Here is an 18,291-nt window from a genome sequence, read left to right as displayed (position 1 = left end):
CGTCATTGAAAATAAGAATCTGTTCTTAACTGACTTGCCTAGTTAAATAAAGGTAAAATAAAATGGTTAATTTGTGTGTACCACTTTAAGATCTTCCCATGAATCTGTGCCAGAAAGAAGAAAATGTAGCTCCTGTAAAATCTGTTTTTCGATTTTAACGGGTTGGGAGACAGACGACCTGTGTTCTGCATTGTAAAGGTGTGACTACGGACACTAAGCCATGTTCCGTTAGTCTCTATAGCAGAGGCTGTGGAATAGCTAAGCCCAGAGCCACATCTGAATAAAGAACTGATTTATTCTATCTTGTCCATGCTACTGGTTTTCACAGACAATGTAAAGTGACAAAGAAGACTGCTGGTGATGCGCACCCCTCAGGTGATACATGTAACAACAGCCTGAGCACACTGGACTGGAACCACCTATACAGATGGATCCATGTGTAACCATGTAATGTATTATCTGACCAACTCTAGTGCTCCCAAGTCAACATTACATGTCCACAGGTCACCTTTATAAGTGAGTGTTCCATTTTTAAAAACGGATTAGGAAAAGTTTAACAGCAAACCTGTACACTAGTAGAGTGATAGTGTATTAGAGTACCAGAATACCAGTAGTATAGTTTATTAGAGTACCAGAATACCAGTAGTATAGTGTATTAGAGTACCAGAATACCAGTAGTATAGTGATAGTATAACAGGAGTACCAGAATACCAGTAATATCGTGTATTAGAGTACCAGAATACCAGTAGTATAGTGATAGTATATAGGAGTACCAGAATACCAGTAATATAGTGTATTAGAGTACTGGAATACCAGTAGTATAGTGTATTAGAGTGCCAGAATATCAGTAGTATAGTGTATTAGAGTACCAGAATACCAGTAGTATAGAGTACCAGAATAACAGTGGTATAGTGATAGTGTATTTGAGTACCAGAATACCAGTGGTATAGTGACAGTGTATTAGAGTACCAGAATACCAGTAGTATAGTGTATTAGAGTACCAGAATACCAGTTGTATAGTGATAGTGTATTAGAGTACCAGAATACCAGTGGTATAATGATAGTGTATTAGAGTACCAGAATACCAGTAGTATAGTGTATTAGAGTACCAGAATACCAGTGGTATAGTGACAGTGTATTAGAGTACCAGAATACCAGTGGTATAATGATAGTGTATTAGAGTACCAGAATACCAGTAGTATAGTGTATTAGAGTACCAGAATACCAGTGGTATAGTGACAGTGTATTAGAGTACCAGAATACCAATAGTATAGTGTATTAGAGTACCAGAACACCAGTAGTATAGTGTATTAGAGTACCACAATACCAATAGTATAGTGTATTAGAGTACCAGAATACCAGTAGAATAGTGTATTAGAGTACCAGAATACCAGTAGTATAGTGTATTAGAGTACCCATATACCAGTAGTATAGTGTATTAGAGTACCCATATACCAGTGGTATAGTGTATTAGAGTACCAGAATATCAGTAGTATAGTGTATTAGAGTACCAGAATACCAGTAGTATAGTGTATTAGAGTACCCATATACCAGTAGTATAGTGTATTAGAGTACCCATATACCAGTAGTATAGTGTATTAGAGTACCCACATACCAGTAGTATAGTAATAGTGTATTAGAGCACCAGAATACCAGTAGTATAGTGTATTAGAGTACCAGAATACCAGTGGTAAAGTGATAGTGTATTAGAGTACCAGAATACCAGTAATATCGTGTATGAGAGTACCATGATACCAGTGGTATAGTGTATTAGAGTACCAGTATACCAGTGGTATAGTGTATGAGAGTACCATCATACCAGTAGTATAGGGTATTAGAGTACCAGAATACCAGTAATATAGTGTATTAGAGTACCCATATACCAGTAGTATAGTGTATTAGAGTGCCAATATACCAGTAGTATAGTGTATTAGAGTACCAGAATACCAGTACTATAGTGTATTAGAGTACCAGAATACTAGTAGTATAGTGTATTAGAGTGCCGATATACCAGTAGTATAGTGATTGTATATTAGAGTACCCATATACCAGTAGTATAGTGTGTATTTAGAGTACCAGAACACCAGTATATAGTGTTTTAGAGTACCAGTATACCAGTAGTATAGTGTATTAGAGTACCAGAACACCAGTAGTATAGTGTTTTAGAGTACCAGTATACCAGTAGTATAGTGTATTAGAGTACCGATATACCAGTAGTATAGTGTTTTAGAGTACCAGAATACCAGTAGTATAGTGATTGTATATTAGAGTACCAGAATACCAGTAGTATAGTGATTGTATATTAGAGTACCAGTATACCAGTAGTATAGTGTTGTATTAGAGTACCAGTATACCAGTAGTATAGTGTATATTAGAGTACCAGAATACCAGTAGTATAGTGATTGTATTAGAGTACCAGAATATCAGTAGTATAGTGTATATAGAGTACCAGAATACCAGTAGTATAGTGTATTAGAGTACCAGATACCAGTAGTATAGTGTATTAGAGTACCCATATACCAGTAGTATAGTGTATTAGAGTACCAGAATACCAGTAGTATAGTGATAGTGTATTAGAGCACCAGAATACCAGTAGTATAGTGTATTAGAGTACCAGAATACCAGTGGTAAAGTGATTGTATTAGAGTACCAGAATACCAGTAATATAGTGTATAGAGTACCATGATACCAGTGGTATAGTGTATATTAGAGTACCAGTATACCAGTAGGTATAGTGTATATTAGTACCATCATACCAGTAGTATAGGGATTGTATATAGAGTACCAGAATACCAGTAATATAGTGTATTAGAGTACCCATATACCAGTAGTATAGTGTATTAGAGTGCCAATATACCAGTAGTATAGTGTATTAGAGTACCAGAATACCAGTACTATAGTGTATTAGAGTACCAGAATACTAGTAGTATAGTGTATTAGAGTGCCGATATACCAGTAGTATAGTGATAGTGTATTAGAGTACCCATATACCAGTAGTATAGTGTATTAGAGTACCAGAACACCAGTAGTATAGTGTTTTAGAGTACCAGTATACCAGTAGTATAGTGTATTAGAGTACCAGAACACCAGTAGTATAGTGTTTTAGAGTACCAGTATACCAGTAGTATAGTGTATTAGAGTACCGATATACCAGTAGTATAGTGTTTTAGAGTACCAGAATACCAGTAGTATAGTGATTGTATATTAGAGTACCAGAATACCAGTAGTATAGTGTATTAGAGTACCAGTATACCAGTAGTATAGTGTATTAGAGTACCAGTATACCAGTAGTATAGTGTATTAGAGTACCAGAATACCAGTAGTATAGTGATAGTGTATTAGAGTACCAGAATACCAGTAGTATAGTGATAGTATATTAGAGTACCAGAATACCAGTAGTATAGTGTATTAGAGTACCAGAACACCAGTAGTATAGTGTATTAGAGTACCAGAACACCAGTAGTATAGTGATAGTATATTAGAGTACCAGAACACCAGTAGTATAGTGTTTTAGAGTACCAGTATACCAGTAGTATAGTGATTGTGTATTAGAGTACCAGAACACCAGTAGTATAGTGATTGTATATTAGAGTACCAGTATACCAGTAGTATAGTGATTGTATATTAGAGTACCAGTATAGTAGTATAGTGATTGTATATTAGAGTACCAGTAGTATAGTGATTGTATATTAGAGTACCAGTATACCAGTAGTATAGTGATTGTATATTAGAGTACCAGTATACCAGTAGTATAGTGATTGTATATTAGAGTACCAGAACACCAGTAGTATAGTGTTTTAGAGTACCAGTATACCAGTAGTATAGTGATTGTGTATTAGAGTACCAGAACACCAGTAGTATAGTGTTTTAGAGTACCAGTTTACCAGTAGTATAGTGATTGTATATTAGAGTACCAGAACACCAGTAGTATAGTGTTTTAGAGTACCAGTATACCAGTAGTATAGTGATTGTATATTAGAGTACCAGTATACCAGTAGTATAGTGATTGTATATTAGAGTACCAGAACACCAGTAGTATAGTGATTGTATATTAGAGTACCAGAACACCAGTAGTATAGTGATTGTATATTAGAGTACCAGAACACCAGTAGTATAGTGTTTTAGAGTACCAGTATACCAGTAGTATAGTGATTGTAATATTAGAGTACCAGAACCAGTGGTATAGTAGTATAGTGTATAGTTATAGAGTACCAGTATACCAGTAGTATAGTGATTGTATATTAGAGTACCAGTATACCAGTAGTATAGTGATTGTATATTAGAGTACCAGAACACCAGTAGTATAGTGTTTTAGAGTACCAGTATACCAGTAGTATAGTGATTGTATATTAGAGTACCAGAACACCAGTAGTATAGTGTTTTAGAGTACCAGTATACCAGTAGTATAGTGATTGTATATTAGTGTTTTAGTACCAGAACACCAGTAGTATAGTGTTTTAGTACCAGTATACCAGTAGTATAGTGATTGTATATTAGAGTACCAGAATACCAGTAGTATAGTGATTGTATATTAGAGTACCAGTATACCAGTAGTATAGTGTATTAGAGTACCAGTATACCAGTATAGTATTAGTACCAGATTACCAGTAGTATAGTATATTAGAGTACCAGATACCAGTAGTATAGTGATTGTATATTAGAGTACCAGAACACCAGTAGTATAGTGTTTTAGAGTACCAGAATACCAGTAGTATAGTGATTGTATATTAGAGTACCAGAACACCAGTAGTATAGTGATTGTATATTAGAGTACCAGAACACCAGTAGTATAGTGATTGTATATTAGTATAGTGTTTTATACCAGTAGTATAGTGATTGTATATTAGAGTACCAGTATACCAGTAGTATAGTGATTGTATATTAGAGTACCAGTATACCAGTAGTATAGTGATTGTATATTAGAGTACCAGAACACCAGTAGTATAGTGATTGTATATTAGAGTACCAGAACACCAGTAGTATAGTGTTTTAGAGTACCAGTATACCAGTAGTATAGTGATTGTATATTAGAGTACCAGTATACCAGTAGTATAGTGATTGTATATTAGAGTACCAGTATACCAGTAGTATAGTGATTGTATATTAGAGTACCAGAACACCAGTAGTATAGTGTTTTAGAGTACCAGTATACCAGTAGTATAGTGATTGTATATTAGAGTACCAGAACACCAGTAGTATAGTGATTGTATATTAGAGTACCAGTATACCAGTAGTATAGTGATTGTATATTAGAGTACCAGTATACCAGTAGTATAGTGATTGTATATTAGAGTACCAGTATACCAGTAGTATAGTGATTGTATATTAGAGTACCCGTTGTGTCCTTAAATCATCTACAAGTACTAAATAGTACTTTGGATCCATCCTACTTTCGGTTGATTCTGTATTTCCCAGAGCCAGACTCTTACCATGACGGCCTGTATGTGATGAGGATGTTGGGTCCTGCTGTTTCTCTGGGTGCAACTGAGGGATCTGACGGTGAGTCTCTCTGGTCTCTCTGGTCAGGACAACTATCTCCTTGGCTCTGTCCGTCCCTGTGCTGGTACTTTGTGAGAGGAAAGAGGTGGTGAAGGGGGCGGGGGCGTCCTGAACCAAGAGGTCGCTGGGTGACATCATGGAGGAGACATGCTCACTGGGCACTACAGGAAACACACAGATACACAGACAACAGCTATAGTCAATGCATTTTTAAATACATAACAGGTGGCATATATTAACTCTCTGTTCATTATGAGTATAATATTGCAGACTTTTTACTCAATAGTTGTGTTTACCCATAGAAATGAGATGCTGTATATTTTGTGTTTACCCATAGAAATGAGATGCTGTATATTTTGTGTTTACCCATAGAAATGAGATGCTGTATATTTTGTGTTTACCCATAGAAATGAGATGCTGTATATTTTGCGTTTACCACTGTTGGCTTGTATTTTCAGCATCCATTTCTTCATCATGAATCGGTTTGCTGTGTTGAGGAGGTACTCTGAGCCATCTCTTAAGCGCAGACTGAAACACTGTGGCTTCTTAGTGTTCTCTGGGGCTGAGACACATTCTGCTCCCGTCAGGGGTAGAGACAGGCCACAGTTCTGGAGGACACAGGGACATTACTGGACAAGTGTGTCCATTTGGGACTACTGACAATACAATTGTCTTCTGAAACATTGTAGAATAAATCACATTTCTGATCACTGTCAACTGGCGTCCCATCTCACAACACAAGGACAAGGACCTTACTGGAATCATTTATAAACACATGGTTTATATGGATGTAACCATGAAGAGAGAACAAGACAGACATAAACCCATGTCTTATCCATCAGACAGCGCGACTGAGTTAGTGATGAGCAAGGTTGACTCATAACCCGGGTTGATAACAAGTACGTTCTCACCCACAGGGAACACATTGACAAGTACGTTCTCACCCACAGGGAACACATTGACACGTATGTTCTCACCCACAGGGAACACATTGACATGCATGTTCTCACCCACAGGAAACACATTGACACGTATGTTATCACCCACAGGTAACACACTGAAACAGGTATATTATAAACCACAGGAAACACATTGACACGTATGTTCTCACCCACAGGGAACACATTGACACGTATGTTCTCACCCACAGGAAACACATTGACACGTATGTTCTCACCCACAGGGAACACATTGACACGTATGTTCTCACCCACAGGAAACACATTGACACGTATGTTCTCACCCACAGGGAACACATTGACACGTACGTTCTCACCCACAGGGAACACATTGACACGTATGTTCTCACCCACAGGAAACACATTGACATGTATGTTCTCACCCACAGGGAACACATTGACACGTATGTTCTCACCCACAGGAAACACATTGACATGTATGTTCTCACCCACAGGAAACACATTGACACGTATGTTCTCACCCACAGGGAACACATTGACATGTATGTTATCACCCACAGGGAACACATTGACACGTATGTTATCACCCACAGGGAACACATTGACATGTATGTTCTCACCCACAGGGAACACATTGACACGTATGTTATCACCCACAGGAAACACATTGACACGTATGTTCTCACCCACAGGGAACACATTGACACGTATGAAAGACGACAAGTACCAGCAACCCCTATTTGACCTTTTATGTCTGAACTAGCGTCCTGCCTTGTCTCACCCTCAGTGTATCCTTTCTGTCTTGGTAGAAGCAGAGTGTCTGTTTGTAAAGCACTGCATGATGGGAGCTCCATGCTCGAGACCTGGCCTAGAATAGACAGACATATTAACTATCTGGAAACATGGCCTAGAATAGACAGACATATTAACTAGATGGAGACCTGGCCTAGAATAGACAGACATATTAACTAGATGGAGACCTGGCCTAGAATAGACAGACATATTAACTATCTGGAGACCTGGCCTAGAATAGACAGACATATTAACTAGATGGAGACCTGGCCTAGAATAGACAGACATATTAACTAGATGGAGACCTGGCCTAGAATAGACAGACATATTAACTAGATGGAGACCTGGCCTAGAATAGACAGACATATTAACTATCTGGAGACCTGGCCTAGAATAGACAGACATATTAACTAGATGGAGACCTGGCCTAGAATAGACAGACATATTAACTAGATGGAGTCATGGCCTAGAAAAGACAGACATATTATCTAGATGGAGCCCAGACCTAAAACAGACAGACAGACACATTATCTATCTGGAAATGTTGTAGATGTTGTAGTGTAGAGAGTAGATTTAATGGCTGTAGTATACAGTGTCCATATAGTATAGTGTGTACATGATGGAGTATAGAGTGTAAATGGTGTAGTGTCTGTAGTATAGAGTGTACATGGTGTAGTGTCTGTAGTATAGAGTGTACATGGTGTAGTGTCTGTAGTATAGATGGTACATGGTGTAGTGTCTGTAGTATAGAGTGTACATGGTGTAGTGTCTGTAGTATAGAGTGTACATGGTGTAGTGTCTGTAGTATAGATGGTACATGGTGTAGTGTCTGTAGTATAGAGTGTACATGGTGTAGTGTCTGTAGTATAGAGTGTACATGGTGTAGTGTCTGTAGTATAGAGTGTACATGGTGTAGTGTCTGTAGTATAGAGTGTACATGGTGTAGTGTCTGTAGTATAGAGTGTACATGGTGTAGTGTCTGTAGTATAGAGTGTACATGGTGTAGTGTCTGTAGTATAGAGTGTACATGGTGTAGTGTCTGTAGTATAGAGTGTACATGGTGTAGTGTCTGTAGTATAGAGTGTACATGGTGTAGTGTCTGTAGTATAGAGTGTACATGGTGTAGTGTCTGTAGTATAGAGTGTACATGGTGTAGTGTCTGTAGTATAGAGTGTAAATGGTGTAGTGTCTCTAGCATAGAGTGTACATGGTGTAGTGTCTGTAGTATAGAGTGTACATGGTGTAGTGTCTGTAGTATAGAGTGTACATGGTGTAGTGTCTGTAGTATAGAGTGTACATGGTGTAGTGTCTGTAGTATAGAGTGTAAATGGTGTAGTGTCTCTAGCATAGAGTGTACATAGGGTATAGATTGTACATGTAATATCGAGATGAAATACTGTAGTATAGAGCCTAAATGTTGTACTATAGAGTGTAAATATGGTAGTATAGAGCCTAAATGTTGTATTATAGAGTGTAAATATGGTAGTATAGAACATAAATGTTGTATTATAGAGTGTAAACATTGTAGTGTAGAGTGTACATGTATTATAGACTGTACATGTAGTATAGAGTGTAAACATTGTAGTGTAGAGTGTACATTTTGTAATAGAGAATTTAAATGTAGCATTGAGTATAAATGTAGTATCGAGAGTAACTATAGTATAGAGTGTAACTATAGTATAGAGTGTAACTATAGTATAGAGTGTAACTATAGAATAGGGTGTAACTATGGAATAGGGTGTAACTATAGAGTAGAGTGTAACTATAGAATAGAGTAACTATATTGTAGAGTGTAACTATAGAATAGAGTGTAACTATAGAATAGAGTGTAACTATAGAATAGGGTGTAACTATGGAATAGGGTGTAACTATAGAGTAGAGTGTAACTATAGAATAGAGTAACTATATTGTAGAGTGTAACTATAGAATAGAGTGTAACTATAGAATAGAGTGTAACTATAGTATAGAGTAACTATATTGTAGAGTGTAACTATAGAATAGGGTGTAACTATAGTATAGAGTGTAACTATAGAATAGGGTGTAACTATAGTATAGAGTGTAACTATAGAATAGAGTGTAACTATAGAATAGAGTAACTATATTGTAGAGTGTAACTATAGAATAGAGTGTAACTATAGAATAGGGTGTAACTATAGTATAGAGTGTAACTATAGAATAGAGTAACTATATTGTAGAGTGTAACTATAGAATAGAGTGTAACTATAGAATAGGGTGTAACTATAGTATAGAGTGTAACTATAGAATAGAGTGGTGTAACTATAGAATAGAGTGTAACTATAGAATAGAGTAACTATAGTGTAGAGTGTAACTATAGAATATAGTAACTATAGTATAGAGTGTAACTATAGAGTAGAGTGTAACTATAGAATAGGGTGTAACTATAGTATAGAGTGTAACTATAGAATAGAGTGTAGCTATAGAATAGGGTGTAACTATAGTATAGAGTGTAACTATAGAATAGAGTAACTATAGTGTAGAGTGTAACTATAGAATAGAGTAACTATATTGTAGAGTGTAACTATAGAATAGAGTGTAACTATAGAATAGGGTGTAACTATAGTATAGAGAGTAACTATAGAATAGGTTGTAACTATAGTATAGAGTGTAACTATAGAATAGAGTGTAACTATAGTATAGAGTGTAACTATAGAATAGAGTAACTATATTGTAGAGTGTAACTATGGAATACGGTGTAACTATAGTATAGAGTGTAACTATAGTATAGAGTGTAAATACAGTGTAGAGTGTAACTATAGTATAGAGTGTAAATACAGTATAGAGTGTAACTATAGAATAGGGTGTAACTATAGTATAGAGTGTAACTATAGTATAGAGTGTAAATACAGTATAGAGTGTAACTATAGAATAGAGTAACTATAGTGTAGAGTGTAACTATAGAATAGAGTGTAGCTATAGAATAGGGTGTAACTATAGTATAGAGTGTAACTATAGAATAGAGTAACTATATTGTAGAGTGTAACTATAGAATAGGGTGTAACTATAGAATAGAGTGTAACTATAGAATAGAGTAACTATATTGTAGAGTGTAACTATAGAATAGGGTGTAACTATAGAATAGAGTGTAACTATAGAATAGAGTGTAACTATAGTATAGAGTGTAACTATAGAATAGGGTGTAACTATAGTATAGAGTGTAACTATAGAATAGAGTGTAACTATAGAATAGAGTAACTATATTGTAGAGTGTAACTATAGAATAGGGTGTAACTATAGAATAGAGTGTAACTATAGAATAGGGTGTAACTATAGAATAGAGTGTAACTATAGAATAGAGTGTAACTATGGAATACGGTGTAACTATAGTATAGAGTGTAACTATAGTATAGAGTGTAAATACAGTGTAGAGTGTAACTATAGTATAGAGTGTAAATACAGTGTAGAGTGTAACTATAGTATAGAGTGTAACTATAGAATAGAGTGTAACTATAGAATAGAGTGTAACTATAGTATAGAGTGTAACTATAGAATAGAGTAACTATATTGTAGAGTGTAACTATAGAATAGAGTGTAACTATAGTATAGAGTGTAACTATAGAATAGAGTAACTATATTGTAGAGTGTAACTATAGAATAGAGTATCTATAGTGTAGAGTGTAGCTATAGTATAGAGTGTAACTATACTATAGGGTATAACTATAGTATAGAGTGTAACTATAGTATAGAGTGTAACTATCGTATAGAGTGTAACTATAGTATAGAGTGTAACTATAGAATAGGGTGTAACTATAGTGTAGAGTGTAACTATAGAATAGAGTGTAACTATAGTATAGAGTGTAACTATAGTATATAATGTAACTATAGAATAGAGTAACTATAGTATAGAGTGTAACTATAGAATAGAGTGTAACTATAGTATAGAGTGTAACTATAGAATAGAGTGTAACTATAGTATAGAGTGTAACTATAGAATAGAGTGTAGCTATAGCATAGAGTGTAACTATAGCATAGAGTGTAACTATAGAATAGAGTGTAAATGTAGCACAGGGTGTAAATGTAATATAGAGTGTAAATGTAATATAGAGTGTAACTATAGAATAGAGTGTAACTATAGTATAGAGTGTAACTATAGTATATAATGTAACTATAGAATAGAGTAACTATAGTATAGAGTGTAACTATAGAATAGAGTGTAACTATAGTATAGAGTGTAACTATAGAATAGAGTGTAACTATAGTATAGAGTGTAAATACAGTGTAGAGTGTAACTATAGTATAGAGTGTAAATACAGTGTAGAGTGTAACTATAGTATAGAGTGTAACTATAGAATAGAGTGTAACTATAGAATAGAGTGTAACTATAGTATAGAGTGTAACTATAGAATAGAGTAACTATATTGTAGAGTGTAACTATAGAATAGAGTGTAACTATAGTATAGAGTGTAACTATAGAATAGAGTAACTATATTGTAGAGTGTAACTATAGAATAGAGTATCTATAGTGTAGAGTGTAGCTATAGTATAGAGTGTAACTATACTATAGGGTATAACTATAGTATAGAGTGTAACTATAGTATAGAGTGTAACTATAGTATAGAGTGTAAATATAGAATAGAGTGTAGCTATAGAATAGAGTGTAACTATAGTATAGAGTGTAACTATCGAATAGAGTGTAGCTATAGTATAGAGTGTAACTATAGAATAGAGTGTAACTATAGAATAGAGTGTAACTATAGTATAGAGTGTAACTATAGAATAGAGTGTAACTATAGAATAGAGTGGTGTAACTATAGAATAGAGTAACTATAGTGTAGAGTGTAACTATAGAATAGAGTAACTATAGTATAGAGTGTAACTATAGAATAGAGTGTAACTATAGAATAGAGTAACTATAGTATAGAGTGTAACTATTGAATAGAGTAACTATAGTATAGAATGTAACTATAGAATAGAGTGTAACTATAGTATAGAGTGTAACTATAGTATAGAGTGTAACTATCGTATAGAGTGTAACTATAGTATAGAGTGTAACTATAGAATAGGGTGTAACTATAGTGTAGAGTGTAACTATAGAATAGAGTGTAACTATAGTATAGAGTGTAACTATAGTATTTAATGTAACTATAGAATAGAGTAACTATAGTATAGAGTGTAACTATAGAATAGAGTGTAACTATAGTATAGAGTGTAACTATAGAATAGAGTGTAACTATAGTATAGAGTGTAACTATAGAATAGAGTGTAGCTATAGCATAGAGTGTAACTATAGCATAGAGTGTAACTATAGAATAGAGTGTAAATGTAGCACAGGGTGTAAATGTAATATAGAGTGTAAATGTAATATAAAGCATAAATGTAGTAGTATCGCTTGTAAATGTAGTATAAATGCAATATCTGTGGTATTGTTCCCCTCTCACCTTCTTCCCTCCCAGCTGCAGCTTGTGTTTCCTCTCCAGAGTTCCCTCCATCGTCTGCAGCTCGGACCCACTCCCATTCTGATGACAGGTTTGAAAGAAATACATGACCAAAGAGTTCAACACATCCTAATATCAGCCAGAGATCAATATATCCCAATATCAGACAGAGATCAATATATCCCAATATCAGCCAGAGATCAATACATCCCAATATCAGCTAGAGATCAATACATTCCAATATCAGACAGAGATCAATATATCCCAATATCAGCCAGAGATCAATACATCCCAATATCAGCTAGAGATCAATATATCCCAATATCAGACAGAGATCAATATATCCCAATATCAGACAGAGATCAATATATCCCAATATCAGACAGAGATCAATATATCCCAATATCAGCTAGAGATCAATATATCCCAATATCAGCCAGAGATCAATACATCCCAACCAGACACAAAAATGTCACTTTTATTCACTCAATAGAAAAGGCACAAGATGCCTAACTAGCTGACTAACTAGCTGACTAACTATCTGACTAAATAGATGCCTAACTAGCTGACTAAAAAGATATCTAACTTACTGACTAACTAGCTGACTAAACATGTGCCTAACTAGCTTATAAATTAGCTGACTAAATATATGCCTAACTAGCTGACTAACTAACTGACTAACTAGATGACTAACCAGATGACTAACTAGCGGACTAACTAGTTGCCAAACTAGAGGACTAGCTATACTAACTAGCTGACTAACTAGTTGACTAACCATATGACTAACTAGACTAACTATATGACTAACCAGATGACTAACTATATGACTAACTAGTTGACTAACCAGATGGCTAACCATATGACTAACCAGATGGCTAACTAGCTGACTAACTAGTTGACTAACCAGAGGACTAACTAGATTACCTACCATATTACTAACTCAATGAACAACTAGCTGACTAACTAGTTTACTAACTAGAGCACTAACTAGACTAACTAGATGACTAACTAGATGACTAACTAGATGACTAACTAGTTGACTAACTAGAGGACTAACGATACTAACTAGATGACTAACCAGATGGATAACTAGTTGACTAACTAGAGGACTAACTAGACTAAATAGATGACTAACCAGATGACTAACTAGATGACTAACTAGCTGTATGACTGTGTTGTCTTTTCCTCCAGGTCACCCTCCATAGTGCCACATTGTCCCCCTGTGGCCAGTCTCTGTCCCTGCTCCTCCAGGCCTCTCACCATAGTGCCACATCGCCCCCCTGTGGCCAGACTCTCTCCATGCTTTTCCATTACACCTTCCAGAGTGCCACAACTTGTAGCTCGCTGATTGTTTCCGTGCAGACCCATGTGGACAGACAGCAGACTCATTGATGGGTCCTGGAGAGGGGGGAGAGGTCCTCTCAGGGTCAAGATTGACATTCACTGAATTTATTTACAAGTATTTGCTGAATGGAGTCATTTGTCTGTTACTGTCAAAAGAAAATTGATAACAGTTGTACATAAAAAAGAGTGAAACAGTGATAAGAGATACAACTGAGATGCAGTAGAGACAGCAGAGTAGAGACAGCAGAGTAGAAACAGCAGAGTAGAGACAGTAGAGACAGCAGAGTAGAGACAGCAGAGTAGAGACAGTAGAGACAGCAGAGTAGAGACAGTAGAGACAGCAGAGTAGAGACAGCAGAGTAGAGACAGCAGAGTAGAAACAGCAGAGTAGAGACAGCAGAGTAGAGACAGTAGAGACAGCAGAGTAGAGATAGCAGAGTAGAAACAGCAGAGTAGAGACAGTAGAGACAGTAGAGTAGAGACAGTAGAGTAGACAGCAGAGTAGAGACAGCAGAGTAGAGACATTAGAGTAGAGATAGTAGAGTAGAGACAGTGGAGTAGAGACAGCAGAGTAGAGACAGTAGAGACAGCAGAGTAGAGAAGGCAGAGCAGAGACAGTAGAGTAAAGACAGTAGAGTACTGACAGCAGAGTATAGACAGTAGAGTAGTGACAGTAGAGACAGCAGAGTTGAGACAGTAGAGACAACAGAGTAGAAACAGCAGAGTAGAGACAGTAGAGACAGCAGAGTAGAGAAGGCAGAGCAGAGACAGTAGAGTAAAGACAGTAGAGACAGTAGAGTAGAGACAGCAGAGTAGAGACAGTAGAGTACTGACAGCAGAGTAGAGACAATAGAGTAGAGACAGTAGAGACAGCAGAGTTGAGACAGTAGAGACAGCAGAGTAGAGACAGTAGAGTAGAGACAGTAGAGTAGAGACAGTAGAGACAGCAGTGTAGAGAAAGTAGAGGAGAGACAGCAGAGTAGAGACAGTAGAGACAGTAGAGTAGAGACAGCAGAGTAGAGACAGCAAAGTAGAGACAGTAGGGACAGAGTAGAGACAGAACAGTAGAGACAGCAGAGTAGAGACAGTAGAGTAGAGACCGCAGAGTAGAGACAGTAGAGTAGAGACAGCAGAGTAGAGACAGTAGAGTAGAGACAGTAGAGTAGAGACAGCAGAGTAGAGACAGTAGAGTAGAGACAGCAGAGTAGAGACAGTAGAGTAGAGACAGAGAGACAGTAGAGTAGAGACAGTAGAGTAGAGACAGCAGAGTAGAGACAGTAGAGTAGAGACAGCAGAGTAGAGACAGAAGAGTAGAGACAGTAGAGACAGTAGAGTAGAGACAGCAGAGTAGAGACAGTAGAGTAGAGACAGCAAAGTAGAGACAGTAGGGACAGAGTAGAGACAGAACAGTAGAGACAGCAGAGTAGAGACAGTAGAGTAGAGACAGCAGAGTAGAGACAGTAGAGTAGAGACAGCAGAGTAGAGACAGTAGAGTAGAGACAGCAGAGTAGAGACAGTAGAGTAGAGACAGTAGAGTAGAGACAGCAGAGTAGAGACAGTAGAGTAGAGACAGTATAGTAGAGACAGCAGACTAGAGACAGCAGAGTAGAGACAGTAGAGACAGTAGAGTAGAGACAGCAGAGTAGAGACAGCAGAGTAGAGACAGTAGAGTAGAGACAGCAGACTAGAGAAGGTAGAGAAGAGACAGCAGAGTAGAGACAGTAGAGTAGAGACAGCAGAGTAGAGACAGTAGAGACAGTAGAGTAGAGACAGCAGAGAGACAGTAGAGACAGTAGAGACAGTAGAGACAGCAGAGTAGAGACAGTAGAGACAGCAGAGTAGAGACAGTAGAGACAGCAGAGTAGAGACAGTAGAGTAGAGACAGCAGAGTAGAGACAGTAGAGTAGAGACAGCAGAGTAGAGTAGAGACAGCAGAGTAGAGACAGTGGAGACAGTAGATTAGATACAGTAGAGCAGAGACAGTAGAGACAGTAGAGTTGAGACAGTAGAGACAGCAGAGTAGAAAGTAGAGTAGAGACAGTAGAGACAGCAGAGTAGAGACAGTAGAGTAGAGACAGTAGAGTAGACAGCAGAGTAGAGACAGTAGAGTAGAGACAGTAGAGTAGAGATAGTGGAGTAGAGACAGTAGAGACAGTAGAGTAGAGACAGCAGAGTAGAGACAGTAGAGACAGCAGAGTAGAGGCAGAGCAGAGACAGTAGAGACAGTAGAGTAGAGACAGCAGAGTAGAGACAGTAGCGAGTAGAGACAGAGTTGAGACAGTAGAGACAGCAGAGTAGAGACAGTAGAGTAGAGACAGTAGAGTAGAGACAGTAGAGTAGAGACAGTAGAGTAGAGACAGCAGAGTAGAGACAGACAGTATAGTAGAGACAGCAGAGACAGTAGAGACAGTAGAGACAGCAGAGTAGAGACAGTAGAGACAGTAGTAGAGACAGCAGAGTAGAGACAGTAGAGTAGAGACAGTAGAGACAGTAGAGTAGAGACAGTAGAGAGAGACAGTAGAGTAGAGACAGACTAGAGACAGTAGAGACAGCAGAGTAGAGACAGTAGAGTAGACAGAGACAGAGACAGCAGTAGAGACAGTAGAGACAGTAGAGACAGCAGAGTAGAGACAGTAGAGACAGTAGAGTAGAGACAGCAGACTAGAGACAGCAGAGTAGAGACAGTAGTAGAGACAGTAGAGTAGAGACAGCAGAGTAGAGACAGCAGAGTAGAGACAGTAGAGTAGAGACAGCAGAGACAGTAGAGACAGCAGAGTAGAGACAGTAGACAGCAGAGTAGAGACAGTAGAGTAGAGACAGCAGAGTAGAGACAGTAGAGTAGAGACAGCAGAGTAGAGGCAGTAGAGACAGCAGTGTAGAGACAGTAGAGTGGAGACAGTAGATTAGATACAGCAGAGCAGAGACAGTAGAGTAGAGACAGTAGAGACAGCAGAGTGGAGACAGTAGAGACAGCAGAGTAGAGACAGTAGAGACAGCAGAGTAGAGACAGTAGAGTAGAGACAGCAGAGTAGAGACAGCAGAGTAGAGACAGTAGAGTAGAGACAGTATAGTAGAGACAGCAGAGTAGAGACAGTAGAGTAGAGACAGAGTAGAGACAGTAGAGACAGTAGAGTAGAGACAGCAGAGTAGAGACAGCAGAGTAGAGACAGTAGAGTAGAGACAGCAGACTAGAGAAGGTAGAGAAGAGACAGCAGAGTAGAGACAGTAGAGTAGAGACAGCAGAGTAGAGACAGTAGAGTAGAGACAGCAGAGTAGAGGCAGTAGAGACAGCAGTGTAGAGACAGTAGAGACATCAGTGTAGAGACTGTAGAGACAGTAGATTAGATACAGCAGAGCAGAGACAGACAGTAGAGTTGAGACAGTAGAGACAGCAGAGTAGAGACAGTAGAGACAGTAGAGACAGGTAAGACAGTAGAGTAGAGACAGTAGAGTAGACAGAGAGTAGAGACAGTAGAGTACAGTAGAGTAGAGACAGTAGAGAGTAGAGACAGTAGAGACAGTAGAGACAGTAGAGACAGTTGAGACAGCAGAGTAGAGACAGCAGAGACAGTAGAGTAAAGACAGTAGAGTACTGACAGCAGAGTAGAGACAGAGCAGAGACAGAGTACAGCAGAGACAGTAGAGACAGCAGTAGTAGAGTAGAGACAGTAGTAGAGTAGAGCAGCAGAGTAGAGACAGCAGAGTAGAGACAGTAGAGTAGAGACAGTATAGTAGAGACAGCAGAGTAGAGACAGCAGAGTAGAGAGACAGTAGAGACAGTAGAGACAGTAGAGTAGAGACAGCAGAGAGACAGTAGAGACAGTAGAGTAGAGACAGCAGAGTAGAGACAGTAGAGACAGAGACTAGAGACAGCAGAGTAGAGACAGTAGAGACAGTAGAGTAGAGACAGTAGAGTAGAGACAGCAGACTAGAGACAGCAGAGTAGAGACAGCAGAGTAGAGACAGTAGAGTAGAGACAGCAGAGTAGAGACAGCAGAGTAGAGACAGCAGACTAGAGACAGGTAGAGACAGTAGAGACAGTAGAGTAGAGACAGCAGAGTAGAGACAGTAGAGTAGAGACAGCAGAGTAGAGACAGTAGAGTAGAGACAGTAGAGTAGAGACAGCAGTGGAGTAGTAGACAGCAGTAGTAGAGACAGTAGAGACAGAGACAGTAGAGACAGAGTAGAGACAGTAGAGTAGAGACAGTAGAGACAGTAGAGACAGCAGAGTAGAGACAGTGTAGAGACAGTAGAGTGGAGACAGCAGAGAGCAGACAGTAGAGTAGAGACAGTAGAGTTGAGACAGTAGAGACAGCAGAGTAGAGACAGTAGAGAGACAGTAG

General features: G+C 37.9%; 1 protein-coding gene across 1 annotated transcript in view; it reads right to left on the bottom strand.

The window, feature by feature from the left end:
• Positions 1-18,291, bottom strand: part of LOC135563923 (uncharacterized) — a 32,839-nt gene that overhangs the window by 6,521 nt on the left and 8,027 nt on the right. The window contains exons 2-6 of the mRNA XM_065007761.1: positions 13,865-14,002; positions 12,608-12,685; positions 7,201-7,287; positions 5,936-6,107; positions 5,430-5,660 (exon numbers count right to left, since the gene is read on the bottom strand). Coding sequence (XP_064863833.1) covers positions 5,430-5,660; positions 5,936-6,107; positions 7,201-7,287; positions 12,608-12,685; positions 13,865-14,002 — 706 coding nt within the window. The remainder of the gene's footprint in view (positions 1-5,429; positions 5,661-5,935; positions 6,108-7,200; positions 7,288-12,607; positions 12,686-13,864; positions 14,003-18,291) is intronic.

This window comes from Oncorhynchus nerka, linkage group LG23, assembly GCF_034236695.1.
Source record: "Oncorhynchus nerka isolate Pitt River linkage group LG23, Oner_Uvic_2.0, whole genome shotgun sequence".
Classification (NCBI taxonomy): Eukaryota; Metazoa; Chordata; class Actinopteri; order Salmoniformes; family Salmonidae; genus Oncorhynchus; species Oncorhynchus nerka.
The sequence above is the reverse complement of the archived record's forward strand: the minus strand, read 5'-3'. Positions and strand labels throughout refer to the sequence as shown.